Source organism: Anser anser (genome assembly GCF_964211835.1).
Source record: "Anser anser genome assembly, chromosome: 8".
In the NCBI taxonomy this organism is placed as follows: domain Eukaryota; kingdom Metazoa; phylum Chordata; class Aves; order Anseriformes; family Anatidae; genus Anser; species Anser anser.
This window is the reverse complement of record NC_139728.1, coordinates 10601730-10616104: the sequence shown is the minus strand read 5'-3', so window position 1 is coordinate 10616104 and position 14375 is coordinate 10601730. Positions and strand designations below refer to the sequence as shown.

At 58.8% G+C, this 14375-nt stretch overlaps 1 protein-coding gene across 19 annotated transcripts in view; it reads left to right on the top strand.

Moving 5' to 3' along the window:
- The window catches only part of CACNA1E (calcium voltage-gated channel subunit alpha1 E), a 110958-nt gene that overhangs the window by 84838 nt on the left and 11745 nt on the right, over positions 1–14375 (top strand). For 16 of the 19 annotated variants that reach the window (XM_083845827.1, XM_083845826.1, XM_083845825.1 and 13 more), the window contains 12 exons: positions 1686–1782; positions 2706–2866; positions 3217–3354; positions 3780–3981; positions 4131–4295; positions 4819–4929; positions 5777–5860; positions 5949–6074; positions 6261–6326; positions 8034–8125; positions 8223–8388; positions 8545–8672. In XM_083845827.1, coding sequence (XP_083701953.1) covers positions 1686–1782; positions 2706–2866; positions 3217–3354; positions 3780–3981; positions 4131–4295; positions 4819–4929; positions 5777–5860; positions 5949–6074; positions 6261–6326; positions 8034–8125; positions 8223–8388; positions 8545–8672 — 1536 coding nt within the window. Of the gene's footprint in view, positions 1–1685; positions 1783–2705; positions 2867–3216; positions 3355–3779; positions 3982–4130; positions 4296–4818; positions 4930–5776; positions 5861–5948; positions 6075–6260; positions 6327–8033; positions 8126–8222; positions 8389–8544; positions 8673–10523; positions 10621–14375 lie in introns of all 19 variants that reach the window. The other 3 variants (XM_083845817.1, XM_083845823.1, XM_083845809.1) reach the window with 1 other exon arrangement.

Below are 14375 nucleotides of genomic sequence, written 5' to 3'. Positions count from 1 at the left end.
AGAGGCTGAGCAGCGGTCAGTGCCTGGCTCTTGCCACCTCCCCTGCACCTCCTCTGCTGGGCAGCCTTCTCCTGCACCGCCGGAGGTGAGCCGGGCTGCCCGAGAGGGCTGCGGTCATCCCCGTGCAGCTCCCGTGATGCTTTCCTTACCTTCTTTCTCTCTCTCCTCTCTTTTTCTCCCCTCTGTTCATGCTGTTCGGTGGCTCGGGATCTCCGGCAGGAATGCTTTGGGGTAACTATGCCACCTGGGTGTCTGTGGGGTGGGATGCTGGGGGGTGGGGAGGGACACGGGGAGGGAGTGCAGGTGTCCATCTGTCTGGCATCTGTGCTGCCCCTTATCTGCGTTCCTATTTGCCATTCCCCGAGATCTGAGCGCCCTGCTGTGTGCCCTGCAGGTGCAGGAAGGGTGGAAGAACGGGCAGGATTTTCCTTGCAAGCAATGCAACCCCCTTCCTTTAGAGGAGGATGCATTCACCACGGGTCACAGTGTCCGTGCACACCCCATGATGGTGGGAAGCACACCCAGGGGATGGAGAAAGGGCTGTTGGAGCTAAAGGCAGAGGGGTCTGCCCCAGGCCCCCCTCAGATGCCCCAGCTGCACACCCAGGCCCAGCCACTGAGCAAAAATTGGGAGGTGGAAGGTGCAGAGTGGGTCCTGGAGCTGTTGGTGCAATCCCTTCCCGCCCCTTTGTGAGGCCATGCTCCTGGGGAGGAGCATTAATTAGTGGTTTTGTTTAAATCTCATAGTGATTACATCCCTTATTGTGCTCCCTGTTGCATTAACCCTCACAAAGGAGCCGTGTAATTTGGAGTGTCTGGAGTTGTAAGTCATTTGCTTGGTGTTTTTTTGAGGGTGGTGATTTTTTTTGATATGACCTTCACCAGCACCTCTCTGCTCCATCCCAGGCTCCATCCCTCAGGTTTAGCTAAAAGATAAGAAAAAACTAGCATTGTGGGGGTGCCTTAGGGTTGTTTAGGAAGGAAGCACCACCGGGGAGCTCTGCCTCCCTCAGCTGGCTTGGGGTGGAGGCGAGCACGACCCTGACGTGGGGAGGGAGGAGAGGGCTGAGCTGATGGAGGAGCAGGCTGACCACATCAGGGGGCACTGATGGAAAAGGGCAGAAAGCCTTAGGAGGAGGCATCTGTGCAAGCAAACCAAGCACAGAGCGGGTGCTGAATCCCGAGGTTGAACCAGGATGGAAAACCCTTGGCGAAGGACCTGCCTGTTGGGTTCATCCCTTATTTTACCGGGAATTTCTGGCAGGCAGCAGCAAAACCATTTGCAGCGGTGGTGGCTTTTTGTGAGCCCCATCTGGAAATGTCCTGAGCCTGCAGGAGGGGATGGGGACGTGGGGGCACGCAGCATGCCACCTGGCACCTCCTCACAGTAAGGGGATTCGTTAAGGTAGCCAAGCCCCAGCAAAGGTGCTAATCCTCCGGGGGAGAGGCGGGCTTTATTTTCCATCTCTGACAAGCGTGTGCATGGAAGGAGACTCGTTTAGGTGGGCTGAGCACTCCTTCAGCAGCACGCCTGTGACTGCTGCCCCATGCTCCGGCACGTGGCCCCCCCGTCCCCTCCCCGTGCATGTGCTGGGGGCAGCTCTGAAAGCACGCAGCCCCGGGTCCCGAAGGTTATTGTGTCTCCGCTTCGTTTTTGGGTGCCTGCGCCTCCCTCCCATGCGGCAGGACCAACAAGGGCCGGGATATCAAGACCATCAAGTCCCTCCGTGTGCTGCGGGTCCTGAGGCCCCTGAAAACCATCAAGCGGCTGCCCAAGCTGAAGGTAACGCTGCCCGCCTCCGACGCTAGCGTCGTGATTAAACAAGTCATTTCCAGGGCGTTCGCTGTGCTTTAGGAGCCCTGTTTCCAAACACGGCTCCTCTCAGGCTGCTCCACATCTGGCGGTGCCGTGAGTTATTTAAAGCGAGCCCAGCCGCAGATAGATCCGAGCCAGGTCCTTTGCCAGGGACATCAGGGCTGGCACGGAAAGCAGGCAGCAAAGCCCAGCTGCTCTGCTGGTGAAGTACACGGCCCTGGCTCTGGGAGAGCTCAGATCCCTCTCCAAAGTTCATTATCTTTCCCACCAGAGCAGCTCGCAAACAAGCCCAGATTTTGCATGCTGTGCCGTCCTCGTGTTACAGCAGAGGGGGGTTTCCCTGCTGAATAGCGGCGTTATTTATGCAGTGCAGGTAGGATCATGGATTTCCCTGCTTTAGCTGATGGGGTATGGAGCCAGAAAGGACGGAGAGACCAAGGGAGCCCTGAGTTATCCTCATAAAGGGATATCTGGCCCAGGGTGGCACCCCAGAGACGCAGGTTTTTGTCCCAGCTTTTCCTGGGTAGATGGACTTTGGCTCATGTCACTTCATTTCTGGACAATGCTGGGCTGTGAAGCTCAGGGCTGAGAGCACAGCCCCCGAGCTTTGGGAACTGCTGCTGTTGCAGGCAGGGGCATTCAGTCTGCCTCGTTATCTGGGGCGATGCTGAGCAAAGAAATATTGACTAATTGGTCTTGGGCGCTGCTACTGGCATCATTGTGATGGTCCCCGTCTGCCGCCCTGGTTGCAGAGAGCACTGGAGGCTCTTTCCTCCTTCCTTCCTCTCCTACTGGGAGTAGGAAATGTCTTCCACACGGTGGTGTTGAGGAAGATTTGGGTCCTGCCCTGTGCCAGGGCTGTTGGTTGCCCACGGTGCCTTCTCCTGCAGGCCGTCTTCGACTGCGTCGTGACGTCCCTCAAGAACGTGTTCAACATCCTCATCGTCTACAAGCTCTTCATGTTCATCTTTGCCGTCATTGCCGTCCAGCTCTTCAAGGGGAAGTTCTTCTACTGCACTGACAGCTCTAAGGACACGGAGAAGGACTGCATGTAGGTGCCCCGCTCGGTGGGCCTGATGCTGCCGACAGCTCTGGCAGAGGCAGGGTGCTGGGCGATGTCCCTTTGGGTAACCAGTGGTGGAGTCCTTGGTCACAGCTCGTTTTTGGCTGTAGTTTCTTGGGGTGGGCGACGTAGGCCGAGTCCTGTCCCATTGCTGTGTATCAGCACTCCGCATCCTGTTCTGTCTTTCTTCCTCTCCCATTTCTTTGCTCCCCCCGTTTCTTATCCAGCCTCTCCCCATCTGTGGTGTCCCCTCACCACACGCTGCCCCCAGGTTTAAAACCCCCCATCTCACGTCTGGCAATGTAAAGCAAGGCCACTGCTCTCTCCCAACCCTGCAGAGGGAACTACGTGGACCACGAGAAAAACAAGATGGAGGTGAAGTGCCGGGAGTGGAAACGACACGAGTTTCACTACGACAACATAATCTGGGCATTGCTCACCCTGTTCACAGTCTCCACCGGCGAGGGTTGGCCCCAGTGAGTATTTTCTCTGTCATCTTCCCTTGAATGGGGTGGGCACATCCTGGTTGTGTTGGTTGGGTTAATAACTGGATATACCCAGGTGGGACTGATGGTAGCAGGGAGGAGAGGAGGGCTGAGAAATTAGGACAAGACAAAAGAGATTTTAACCCCTAGATGAGGTTGGGGTTAGCTTCTTCCTTAGAAAGCGAATGATGGATGATCCCTGCTCCTGCATGGCCATGAGATATATTGTATTAATTGTGGGTCAGTTTTAGCGTTGGATTTAGGACCAGCCCTCTCTCCATGCTCAGGAGAGCCTGGGACAGCACGGACAGCCCATGGCAGCTGGCTGCACGAGATGGATCTCATGGGAAGTGCTGTACAGTGGCAGTCCCGAGGGACACATCTCTGGTTGCTCTTTTTCACCTGTCTGCCCACAGGGTGCTGCAGCATTCGGTGGACGTGACGGAGGAGGACCGCGGGCCCAGCCGCAGCAACCGCATGGAGATGTCCATTTTTTATGTCGTCTACTTTGTGGTCTTTCCATTCTTCTTTGTCAACATTTTCGTGGCTCTCATCATCATCACCTTCCAAGAGCAAGGAGACAAAATGATGGAGGAGTGCAGTCTGGAGAAGAATGAGGTACAGTCTGGGGAGGGTTTGGGACCTTGGGGCTCCCCAGGCATTTAAAAGGCTGGCCAGTGGTGCAAGTAACCCATAAAAGAAATGTGGCAGCCAGTGTCCCCTACGTCACCGTTGGTCGGGGTCTGACACAGGTGGTTTTGTTCCAGAGAGCCTGTATTGACTTTGCCATCAGTGCCAAGCCCCTCACGCGCTACATGCCCCAGAACCGGCACACCTTCCAGTACCGGGTCTGGCACTTTGTGGTCTCCCCGTCCTTCGAGTACACCATCATGGCCATGATCGCGTTGAACACCGTGGTGCTGATGATGAAGGTGAGCTGGGCAGGGTCAGGTTGCCCTGCTTAGGGTAGCGGGGAGGAGGAAGATCAGATCCCATCCTGAATGGGACCAGAGGGTATTGAGCTTGTTCTTAGGAGACACTTTGAGGCAGAGCCTGAGCATCTTTTTGCTGCTTGACAAGGGTGTCAGCCTCAGCTCCTGGTGTCTTTAGCACGTGGTCCTCAGTGGCTGTGAGTGGTGATTGGTCCACTAGAGGACCAGGGCAGCTTTTCAGAGGGCTCTGAGAAGGTCCCTGCAAGTTTCCATGTCCAGGTGAAAAATTTGACCATTCTCTCATTAGAGCATATCTCTGCTGCAGGAAGATCTGCACTTATTCTGGGCTTCCTTCTCAGCAGCAGAGGCTGCTGTCCTGGGAGAGGGGTGGGGAGGGGATGAAGGAGGTGGTCTCAAGGCACCGTGGGCAAGGAGCAGGGGCCTGCAGGCCTTCCTGGGGACAGACATCAGTCACAAGAGGCTGGTTGGCCCCCTCCGAGTTCGCAATGTCTGTCTCCCTCAGTACTACTCTGCTCCGTACACCTACGAGCTGGCACTGAAGTACCTGAACATTGCGTTCACCATGGTCTTCTCCTTGGAGTGCGTCCTCAAGATCATTGCTTTCGGCTTCCTGGTAAGTGGCTGATCCTGTTGTTGACGAGGGTGTTAATTTGCACTTAGCACACCTCAGCCCTCCGGTTCACGGAGGGAAGGTGTTAATAACACGATGCCGGTGCCATCTATTTTGGGTCCCAGCCTGGGAGCTGCTTGCAGGCTGGCAGTTGGAACCACTTCTTTGGCTCCCGTTAGACTTCCCACTGCTAGATGCTGGTTTCTCAGTCAGCACAGACCTTCCAGGCTTCCCGGGCCAGCAGCCAGAGCTGCTGCAGGTTGTGAAGCCCGTGTCCCAAAGGGGTGGATGGGTTCAGCCTGCAGCAGCAGGCATCCTGCGGCCGGAGCTTGGCGCTGCTCAGCTTTAAGCAGATTTCCACTGCTGTGGGTGGGTGTTGTGCTGGGGAAAGCCATGCCACAGGACTTCTTGCCTCGTTTCTGCCGTGCTGGGGGCACGGACCACGTACCGGGCAGCCCCTGTTGCCACCGTGCTGGTGGCAGCGGTTCCTTGTCCCTGGGAGCCACCGGGTGCCCGTGCATTGAGCCAGACCTGACCAGCAGCGAGACCTCTCCATCTAATTCCCGGTCCTCAAGTCCCCAGCTGCTCTTTTAAGCCCTGGGCTGCTTTTTCTTTGCAACCCTAGGAGGACACAGCATCCTTGTGGCCACGGGGGTCAGTGTGACGAGTCATTGCCACCTGTGGCCACCAGCAGGCTGGGCATCCTGGTGCCAGAGCAGCCCGGGAAGGGATCCGTGCGTACCTCCCATGAGCTCTGCGCTGGGAAGGAAGGCTTTTCCCGCGTCCCAGCGTCCTTCAGACTGGCCACCCCGATCTCAAATCCACCCTCCCTCTCTCCTTCCTCCCACAGAATTATTTCCGGGACACCTGGAACATCTTTGACTTCATCACCGTCATCGGCAGCATCACGGAGATCATCCTGACGGACACCAAGGTGACAGGCACGGCCTGGGCTGGGGGGCGCTGGCAGGGCTGGGGGGGCTTCTGCCATCCCCTGACCCCCTCCTCCCCTCTGCTCCCAGCTGGTGAACACGAGCAGCTTCAACATGAGCTTCCTGAAGCTCTTCCGAGCGGCTCGGCTCATCAAGCTGCTGCGCCAGGGTTACACCATCCGCATCCTGCTCTGGACGTTCGTGCAGTCCTTCAAGGTAAGCCCCGCGTGCCCGGGGCTCCTGGGGGTGCTGCTGTAGCTGGGGTGCTGCTCCCCTGGCCTTGCTCCCCAGTTAGCTCGCAGGAGAGATGGTTTGGAGCAGTTTACCTGCTCGCTGCTCTTTCTGTGTGCCTCTGGAGCTGGACCTGAGCTAAAGGAGATGACTCATGTGCTTCCCTCGCAGGCCCTCCCCTACGTCTGCCTCCTGATCGCGATGCTTTTCTTCATCTACGCCATCATCGGGATGCAGGTGGGCACGGACAGCTCGGCGCGCAGCCCTCCGGCACGGCCGTGTGCTCAGCACCACGCTGCACGGCAGCCAGCCCGGGTGCCCAGCGGGGTCCCAGGGGTGGGAGAGCTCGTTCAGGAGCCGCAGAGACGCGTGCCCTGTGGCACTGCTGGGACCCCAGATGCCCTCCTCGCCTGTACCCCTGGGGACGTGGGGGCTCAGCTGGGCACCCTGTGTGGCAGCTGCTCCCAAATCACCACCGCTTCGTTCCACAGGCATTGTGCTTTTAGGGGTTGTACTCAATAACCTCTAAAACCACAGGGACCATGGCATGGCCACCCGCAGCCGTGCACCCACCCATCCCTCCACGTAGGGTTTTTGTGGGCTTGATGCTGGTGGGATCCTGATTTTAGGGCCCTGCAGTGACCTACCAAGGGGAGGTATGCGGAGCCATGAGCTCCCCACACTCCAGCCTGGTGCAGAAGCGGCACGTGAGCGAAAGCTCCCGGTCAAACACGTGCTGGCGGGGCTGGCTCGGTGACTAAGCTCCGCGCTGAGGATCTCACAAAGCATCTCTGCTCACACTCGGGGTTTGGAGCTGCCGGGTGAGCAAGCCACCGCGATAACGAACGCACTCAGGGCTAGGAAGGGCTGGGGAGGGGAGGGAGCAGATTTTGGGGAGTGGGCAGCGTGGTCGCCTCCGGCTCGGGCTGCTTGGCAGCGCTGGTGTTTGGTCTCCTCCCGCCCCGAGAGTCGCGTGGCTGCTCTTGTCCCACACATCCCAGCACCGGCTCCAGGTGTTCTCCGTGCTAAACAACTGCCATCTGACTCAGCCCCCCTCCCTGCCGTGTGGTAGTATTTGATTTATTTTATTTTTTAACACTATTGTGAACAAATCCCCAAGCAGTAAAGTCTGTGGGCGTTATTTGAGCAAAATAGCTGGAGGCAGAAAATATTCTACAATTACACATTGCAAAAAAACCTGTACAGGGAAAAAATACTCTGCAGTTGGTGTATTTTTAGATTCATGGAAAGTGGAATAAATATTTAACAGTAATAACGGCACATTTTTCCAATTTGAGGCACTTTGCGAACATTCGTTGTCCTATTGTGGCCTTGGCTGTGGGTCATTGTTAGGCTATTGCCCAAATCTGGGGCTTTGTTGCCTCTTTTGGCCCTGGGGACCTCCTGGGAAGGGCCCAGAGCTGGTAGTCCCCAGTGTCTGTCTGTCTGTGGTGGGCTAGCAGTCCGTCTGTCCCTTGGGCACTGAGCGTTTCCCCACCCTCTTCATGCCACTGTGCCCGACCCCAGCATCGCGGGTCGTCTCCTCTCAGTGGGAAAAGCTCCTGGGGGCTTCCATCCGCCACCCACCGCTGCCCCAGGACCACAGCACCCACGCAGGGTGGTGGGACCCATCCCTGTGCCCCTAGTATGCTGGGACCCCTGGGACCCGCGTGGCACTCAGCTGCTGCACGGTGGCCAAATTCAGCTCATCCCAGACCCCCTGCCCTCCCATTTCCATGGCAGCTCGGCCTCCGGCAGCCTCTACCACCTCCCGTCCTTGCTGGGCAGGATTTGTGCCCACATGCCCTCACGGGGCTGCTTCTCCACCTGGGCTCTGGGACAGGATCCGTCCGGCAGCACATCGTGCGCCCCGAGCCAAGGTGAGCGCGCAGCTGCTTCCCTGGCACCGGCGGTGTTGCCTGAACCTTTTTCTCCCTCCGGCAGGTTTTTGGCAACATCAAGCTGGATGAGGAAAGCCACATTAACCGGCACAACAACTTCCGCAGCTTCCTGGGCTCCCTCATGCTCCTCTTCAGGTAGGAAACCACAGGTGGGGGGCTGGCGGTGGGGGGACCTCCTTCCCCGCTCCATCCTGCCTGCCGTGGGGTGCTGAGCGCGGTGCCTTGGGCGCAGGAGTGCCACCGGGGAGGCATGGCAGGAGATCATGCTGTCCTGCCTGGAGGGCAAGGGCTGCGAGCCGGATACGACGGCAACGTCCGGGCAGAACGAGAATGAGCGCTGCGGCACCGACCTGGCCTACGTTTACTTCGTCTCCTTCATCTTCTTCTGCTCGTTCCTGGTGAGTTCCCCGGCCCCGTGCTGTGCCACCTGCTGTGCTTTCTCGGTTCCTCGTTTAACTCCATCTCACCCTGACTTCCCTTCCTTCTCTCTCCCTTCCCTTCTCTGCTCCCTCTCCCATTTCCCTTTCTCTCTGCCCTTTTTCCCCCTCGCCTAGATGCTCAATCTGTTCGTGGCCGTCATCATGGACAACTTCGAATACCTGACCCGCGATTCCTCCATCCTGGGACCTCACCATCTGGATGAGTTTGTCCGGATCTGGGCAGAGTATGACAGAGCAGCGTGGTATGTAGCCAGCTCCTTCTCTCCCGGGCAGCCTCTCAGAGCTGGTTTTGAGCAGTGTCTCTGTCTGCTGCTGCTGAAACCCGGCTGCGATGCCCAGGGCAGGGCTGCTCTCGCTCGCAGTCCTTACAAGGGTAGCAGCCGTTTCCCACGACGCCTGGTGGCACGGGCACCTTAGCTGAGAGCCTGAAGACGTTCATGGCTCACCGTGGTGTTTTTCCCGAGAGTTGGAGGCTCCTGCTCCCCCTCTCCTCCCCTGCCATCCCACGGGCAGGTCCCTCTCAGCATCCTCCCCAGCCTCTGCCCGAGACAACCTCCATGGCTGGGTCCCCAGCACACCTGGCTCCTGTCGGGGCAGGGCAGAGGGTGGCTTGTCCCAGGCCCTGGGGGCATGCTGGGGGCCTGCTGTGCTCCTGCCAGGTCATCTGTGGAGGAGCTTATTTGGAGAGTTTTTGAGGGGTCTGGGGATTTGCAGAGGCTGGGCACAGGCTTGCCTTTCCCCCGGTCAGCCCCCACCTCTCCAAGGGGCGCGTGGTTGCCAGCCCCAGCACCGTGAGGGTGGCTCGTGCCACTCCCAGCCTGGGGACAGCCTCTGTGGAGCCGTGTCCCATCACCACCGTGCCAGGGTGATGTTAGCTCAGCACCCTCGGCAGACACGTGTTCCCTTTGGAGACCTCGCCTCCACTGCTGGCCTCCTGCCTCGTGAGAGGCCAGCTCCAGCCACGGTTTCATTTTTTATCTTTTTAAGCCTAAATCCATAATCTGGCCCAGGAGACTGTCCAGGACAGTCACTGAGGAAGCCCACCTCTGATTTCTGAGCAAACCACGGTGGTTAGGGGCCGTGCACGGGAGCCGGTGGTGTTGGGGCCACCGGGGCAGCCCCGGCCCCCGCTGTCGGGTGAGGAGCGGGTGAGTACATCCCCAGGGATCCCGGCACCCATGCAGGGCAGCAGCTCTCACAGGAAGGGTCTCGTGGGGACAGCACGCGGGTCTGAGGCCAGGCAGGTTCAGGGACTGGCTCTGCCCAGACGGTTGGCTCAGCGATGGAGAGGGGATGGGAGGAGAGCGAGGAGAAACCAGAGGCAAAGAAGGGTAGGACAGTAGTGCTGCCGCTCTTTGCCTCCTCGTGCAGTTTCCCTCCCAGCTTGTCCAAGGATGCCCAGGAGGCTGCAGCACGCTGCACCTCAGCACGGCCCCCGTGTGCTTCCCAAAAGGGCTCGGAGCTGGGGCCGGGGGCTCAGCACCCCTGCGCCTGGCCCTGCCAGCTCCTGCATCAACTGCTTTGTTATTCCAGCGGATACGGGCCGTATCCTGCCGTGACAACAAGCGGGCCTGGGTCTGGGGGAAAAGGGGTGCGTGTACGGGATAATAATGTGTACCTTTGGCAGAGTGTGCTCTGGTGAGAGACCTAGGTGCTAGTGCCAGAGCCACCGGTCACATTATGTCTCCCTGCCTCGGGGTCCCCAGACACCGGAGATAGGATTCACTCGGCTGCCGGCCTCCCAGGCCCTCGGGAGGAGCAGAGAGCTGGTGGCACGGGGGAACACGGCTCCACCAGCAGGGCTCGTGGCCCAAACCGGCTGCAACCTCCCCCCCCTGCCCCTAAAATCCCAGCCCCGTCCCACCACCAAGTGTCGGTGGCCGGGGGCACGTGGGGCAGAACGAGGAGGCGTGAGCAGGCCCGTGATGGAGAAGGCGGCCGCCGATGCTCCCAGCTTTCCCCTCTCTGGGTCTGACGGAGCCAGAAGGAGAAGGGCCTTGCCCCGCAGCTGGTCCTAGCCCCCCTGGTTAAGCTCTCCACCCTCTCCTCCACCCTCTCAGTGTCCTATTAACCCACCTGTGCTTCCTTTGCAGCGGCAGGATCTCGTATAAGGATATGTACAAATTAGTACGGGTGATCTCGCCTCCTCTGGGCCTAGGAGAGAACTGCCCCTACAGGGTGGCGTGCAAGGTTTGCCTCCCAGTCCTCCGCCACAACCTGGCCACGGGACGCACCATCCACCCCTCCTTCCCCCCGCTCCACCGCCACCACGCCTCCCGAGGGAACCCTCACGTTGCTTTCCTTCGAGTTTAAAGAGGTCCGCGGCCTCCCAGGGCCAGCAGCTGTCCCCCCCAGGGGGGCCCGGAGCCTCCTGGGGGGGTTTGGGGGTGTTTGATAAATTGCACTGCCCCCAGTCAGCCCCGGCCCCAGCGGCGCAGAGCCCCCCAGCTCCGCGGGGACGCGTGCCACCGTCCCCGCTCGGTGGCATCAGTGGGACCAGGGCTTTTCCCCCCGATGCCCGTTTGTAAAGGGGGCTCAGGGGTGGTTTGCTCCTGGGGACGGAGGGAACTGGGGATTTTGTTGTGTGGGAGAGGGAGGGTGGGATGCCAGGGTGACCCCTCTCCCCATAGGACATTTGGGGACGTCCCGTGGCACCCGGAGGACATGCAGCCACCTCTCGGGGAGCCGGGCTCTTGTGCATCGTGCCCATGGCTTGCCAGCCCTGCTGGGGGGAGGTGTGGGGGCACTTGTGGGGCCAGGCTGGCTCCATGGGGTCTGTCCCAGCCCCAGCCTGGGCTGCATCTTTCACCTGGGGGCCAGCGGCCACCAGGGCTCCTTCCTGGCCTCTGGAGCTCAGCTCTCCCTCTGCTTGAGCCGGCTTCTCAGCCCTGAGTCAGGGCAGTGGTCTGACCTCCTTGTGCATCTCTGCACCTTCTTTTATGTTTTTCTGTGGGGTGGCAACTGAGCAAAACCCTGTGCCTGCTGCCTTCTTCCTAGTGCCATGACACCCATCTCCATGGCATGAAAGGCTGAACCGCAGAGCTCTTCCTTCCTCTTCATCCGTCAGGCATCCGAGATGTGTGAGGGAAGCTCAGGCACCCCTGGCCTGCAGCCTTCATCCTGCGAGGGAGGAGTGCCTCACCCCACGTACCCCCACAGCGGGTCGGTGCCCGAAGTCTTACAGCGTGGGCTGGCACCAGGAGCAGGGCAGGGGAAATGAGACACAATCATCTAATTTATGAAGACGGGTTTAGAGAAAGGTGGGCAGTTCTTGCAAGACCCTCAGACATCTCAACCCCTCAAGGACGGGGTCCCTGCAGTCTTTCCACTCTTCTCTGCTGCCTTCCTGGCAAAGGCTGGGGCTGTGCTGAGGTCCCGAAGACAGAAGACGCCTTCAGGAGGATTTCCTTCTCTTTGTCAGTTGATGGCAGGGCTTAACTGGAAAATGCAGCTCCCCAAAGCTGGGTAACCTGGTGCTCGCAGGGTCCCTGGAAGCTGGGAGCTCCGCTGCAGCCAGGGCTCGCTGCTGGCTCCGTGCGATGGATGGGCAGGGAAGGTGGGGTAAATCAAGGAGAGGCAGGGAGTGAGACACGCTTCTGCTCACACGTGAGGGGAGCCACATCCTTCCAGCCTTCTGTTCCTCGTGTACCATGGTGTTCTCCTCGAGCACATGGCATTTCAAGGACCTGAGAGATTTTCAGGGGTTCCTACTGGCCTGGAACAATTCCCAAAAGGGAACTGATGAAGAAGGAAAACCCACACGGACATCACACTTTTGCCACCATGGACCAAATCCCCAAATGCCAACCCAACTTGCTCATCTTGCAGTTTGGTCAGCCTGCCCTACACAGTGCACAGGTTCCTGGAGGCAGCAAGGGCCCTAATTTCCAAAATAATGTAAGAGAGCAAGCCCCACACCCCTTTCCTACCAGGCTATTTGACAACAAATGCTAGCAGAAAAGCCACAAATGTGTCTGGGAAGTGGGGGAAGAGGATGCTCTGGACAAGATGGTACCTGGGCATCCTCAGGATGCTGCATAGGGGTGCAGCAGGGTGTGGAAGTGTATCTGCCAGGCCATCTGCGGGTGGGGGGACATTGATGCACAAAGCCTTCCCGTGGAGATCCAGCAAACTGTCCTTACGCTGGGGAGAGCAGGTCTTGTAATCACATCTTGTTGGGAATGCCCCGACAACCAGCTCCACTCCTTGGGGCTCTCCTTGCCTTTCTTCAGCCCCTTCTGCCTCTGGCAGTCAGGCAGAAATGAGCCAAGAAAGCAGGCATCGCTTCTGCTGCCTGCAAGCATCCCTGGAGATGGCCATGGGTCAGGCACAGCAGAGATGTTCCACGGGTATTCATGTCCCTACAGACATCTGCTCCTGAACCTACTCCCTCACCACCCCATATTCCTGTGCTCTCTTCCCAACAGCAAGCGATGGCACGGTTATGGTCATTTCCTACCTATGGGAGGACAGATCTGCCCTAAATTTCCTCCTCCACGGGGACGTGGTGTCTGGGCACAGCGCAGATTTAAGGCGTCTGCTGCAGGCAGATGCAGAGCGTGCAGCCCGTCTGAGAACAGCGCAGTCCTCGTGCAATATTTGCTGGGGTTTGCTGCAAACTCTTTATTTTCACAGGAATCTGTTCCTCCTTCGTTGTGCAGGGAATCTCAGCACACAAGACAAACCTGACGTATGCTGCGGGTGCTAAAATCTACCCCGCAGGGAACGGCGGGTTCAAGTCCACTGTCTTGCTTCCTTTCTGAACAAAGTTCTCAAGTGTGAAAGCTTGAAGTCATCTCGCTTTGAGACACATCATCAGTGCACAGCCAGCTCTGCAGCGGTGCTGCTTACGGACTGCTGGACCTGGATCTTTTCTCTTGATCATCCCACCTAATAGCCTCTGGTCTTGCTGTCACCCTCCCTCCGACCCTTTTAGACGTGTCAGGTCTCAAAGGGGACGGCTTGTCCCGCCTGCTCTGTGCCCCAAACCCTCATTGCGGGTGGGCTCCGTCTCACGTTCACCCCCGAACCACCAGGACTAATCTTGGCAGGGGGCTCTTTGGCCAGGGGGCTGCTCCCAGACCGGGGGGCACCCCTGAGAAGAGGGGACACCTCCTGCCTTTTCCTGGCTGCTCTCAGCACGGGGCTGGGGAAGCAGCCAGCATCCCAGCAGGAGCACTTTTCCAGCACCCTCCTCCCAGCCCCGCTGTGATGCAGCAGCAGAGTTTGGTGCTTCTGCCCTTGTGAGGTTTCCCCTGCCCCGCAGCCACCCCAAATATTGCAGCAGCTTGGCACGAGGGGAAGAAGAGGTGGCCGAGCCCGGCACCCCCCCCAGGAGACTTATTTGAGCATCCTCCTGGATGTATGGAGAGAGGGAGGCACAGCCCAAACACCTCAGCCCATTGCGGGTCATTTTTTGGAGCACCCCTCGCTGTGGTGATCCTAGGCTGGCCCTACGAGTGGAGGAGCGCGAGGCGGGGGTCTCTCCGTGCTGCCCCCCCAGGGGAAACCCAAACGCACCCCAATCAATGTTGGAAGGCCCGAACAGCTGCCTCTGCCGAGACTCTTTAAACTCCAACCTGGTGGAACTTGCAGCCGCATGCGGGAGAGAGCCAGGGCGGGGAGCATGGCATGCACAACTTTTTTTCCTCCTGATTTTCTTTTTTTCCAGCCGATTACAGCATGCCTTTTTGCACTGCTGCATGGTGGGGACGCGGTCCATCCGCAGAGCCAGACGGAAGCAACTGGGCATCTTCCTTTGACAAGTGACCCTGGCCCACTGCCTTCTATGCAAGACGCTGCCTCCCAATTGCATAGACCCCACGAGATGGGGATACACAGCCTTCCGGCTATGGGTTAGGTGGCCGAAGCAACCCCCAGGCCCCCCGGGAGGGAAGACAGGACACGGAGGCCACCGAGCGCTTTGAGTCGCTGTGGGGCGAAGC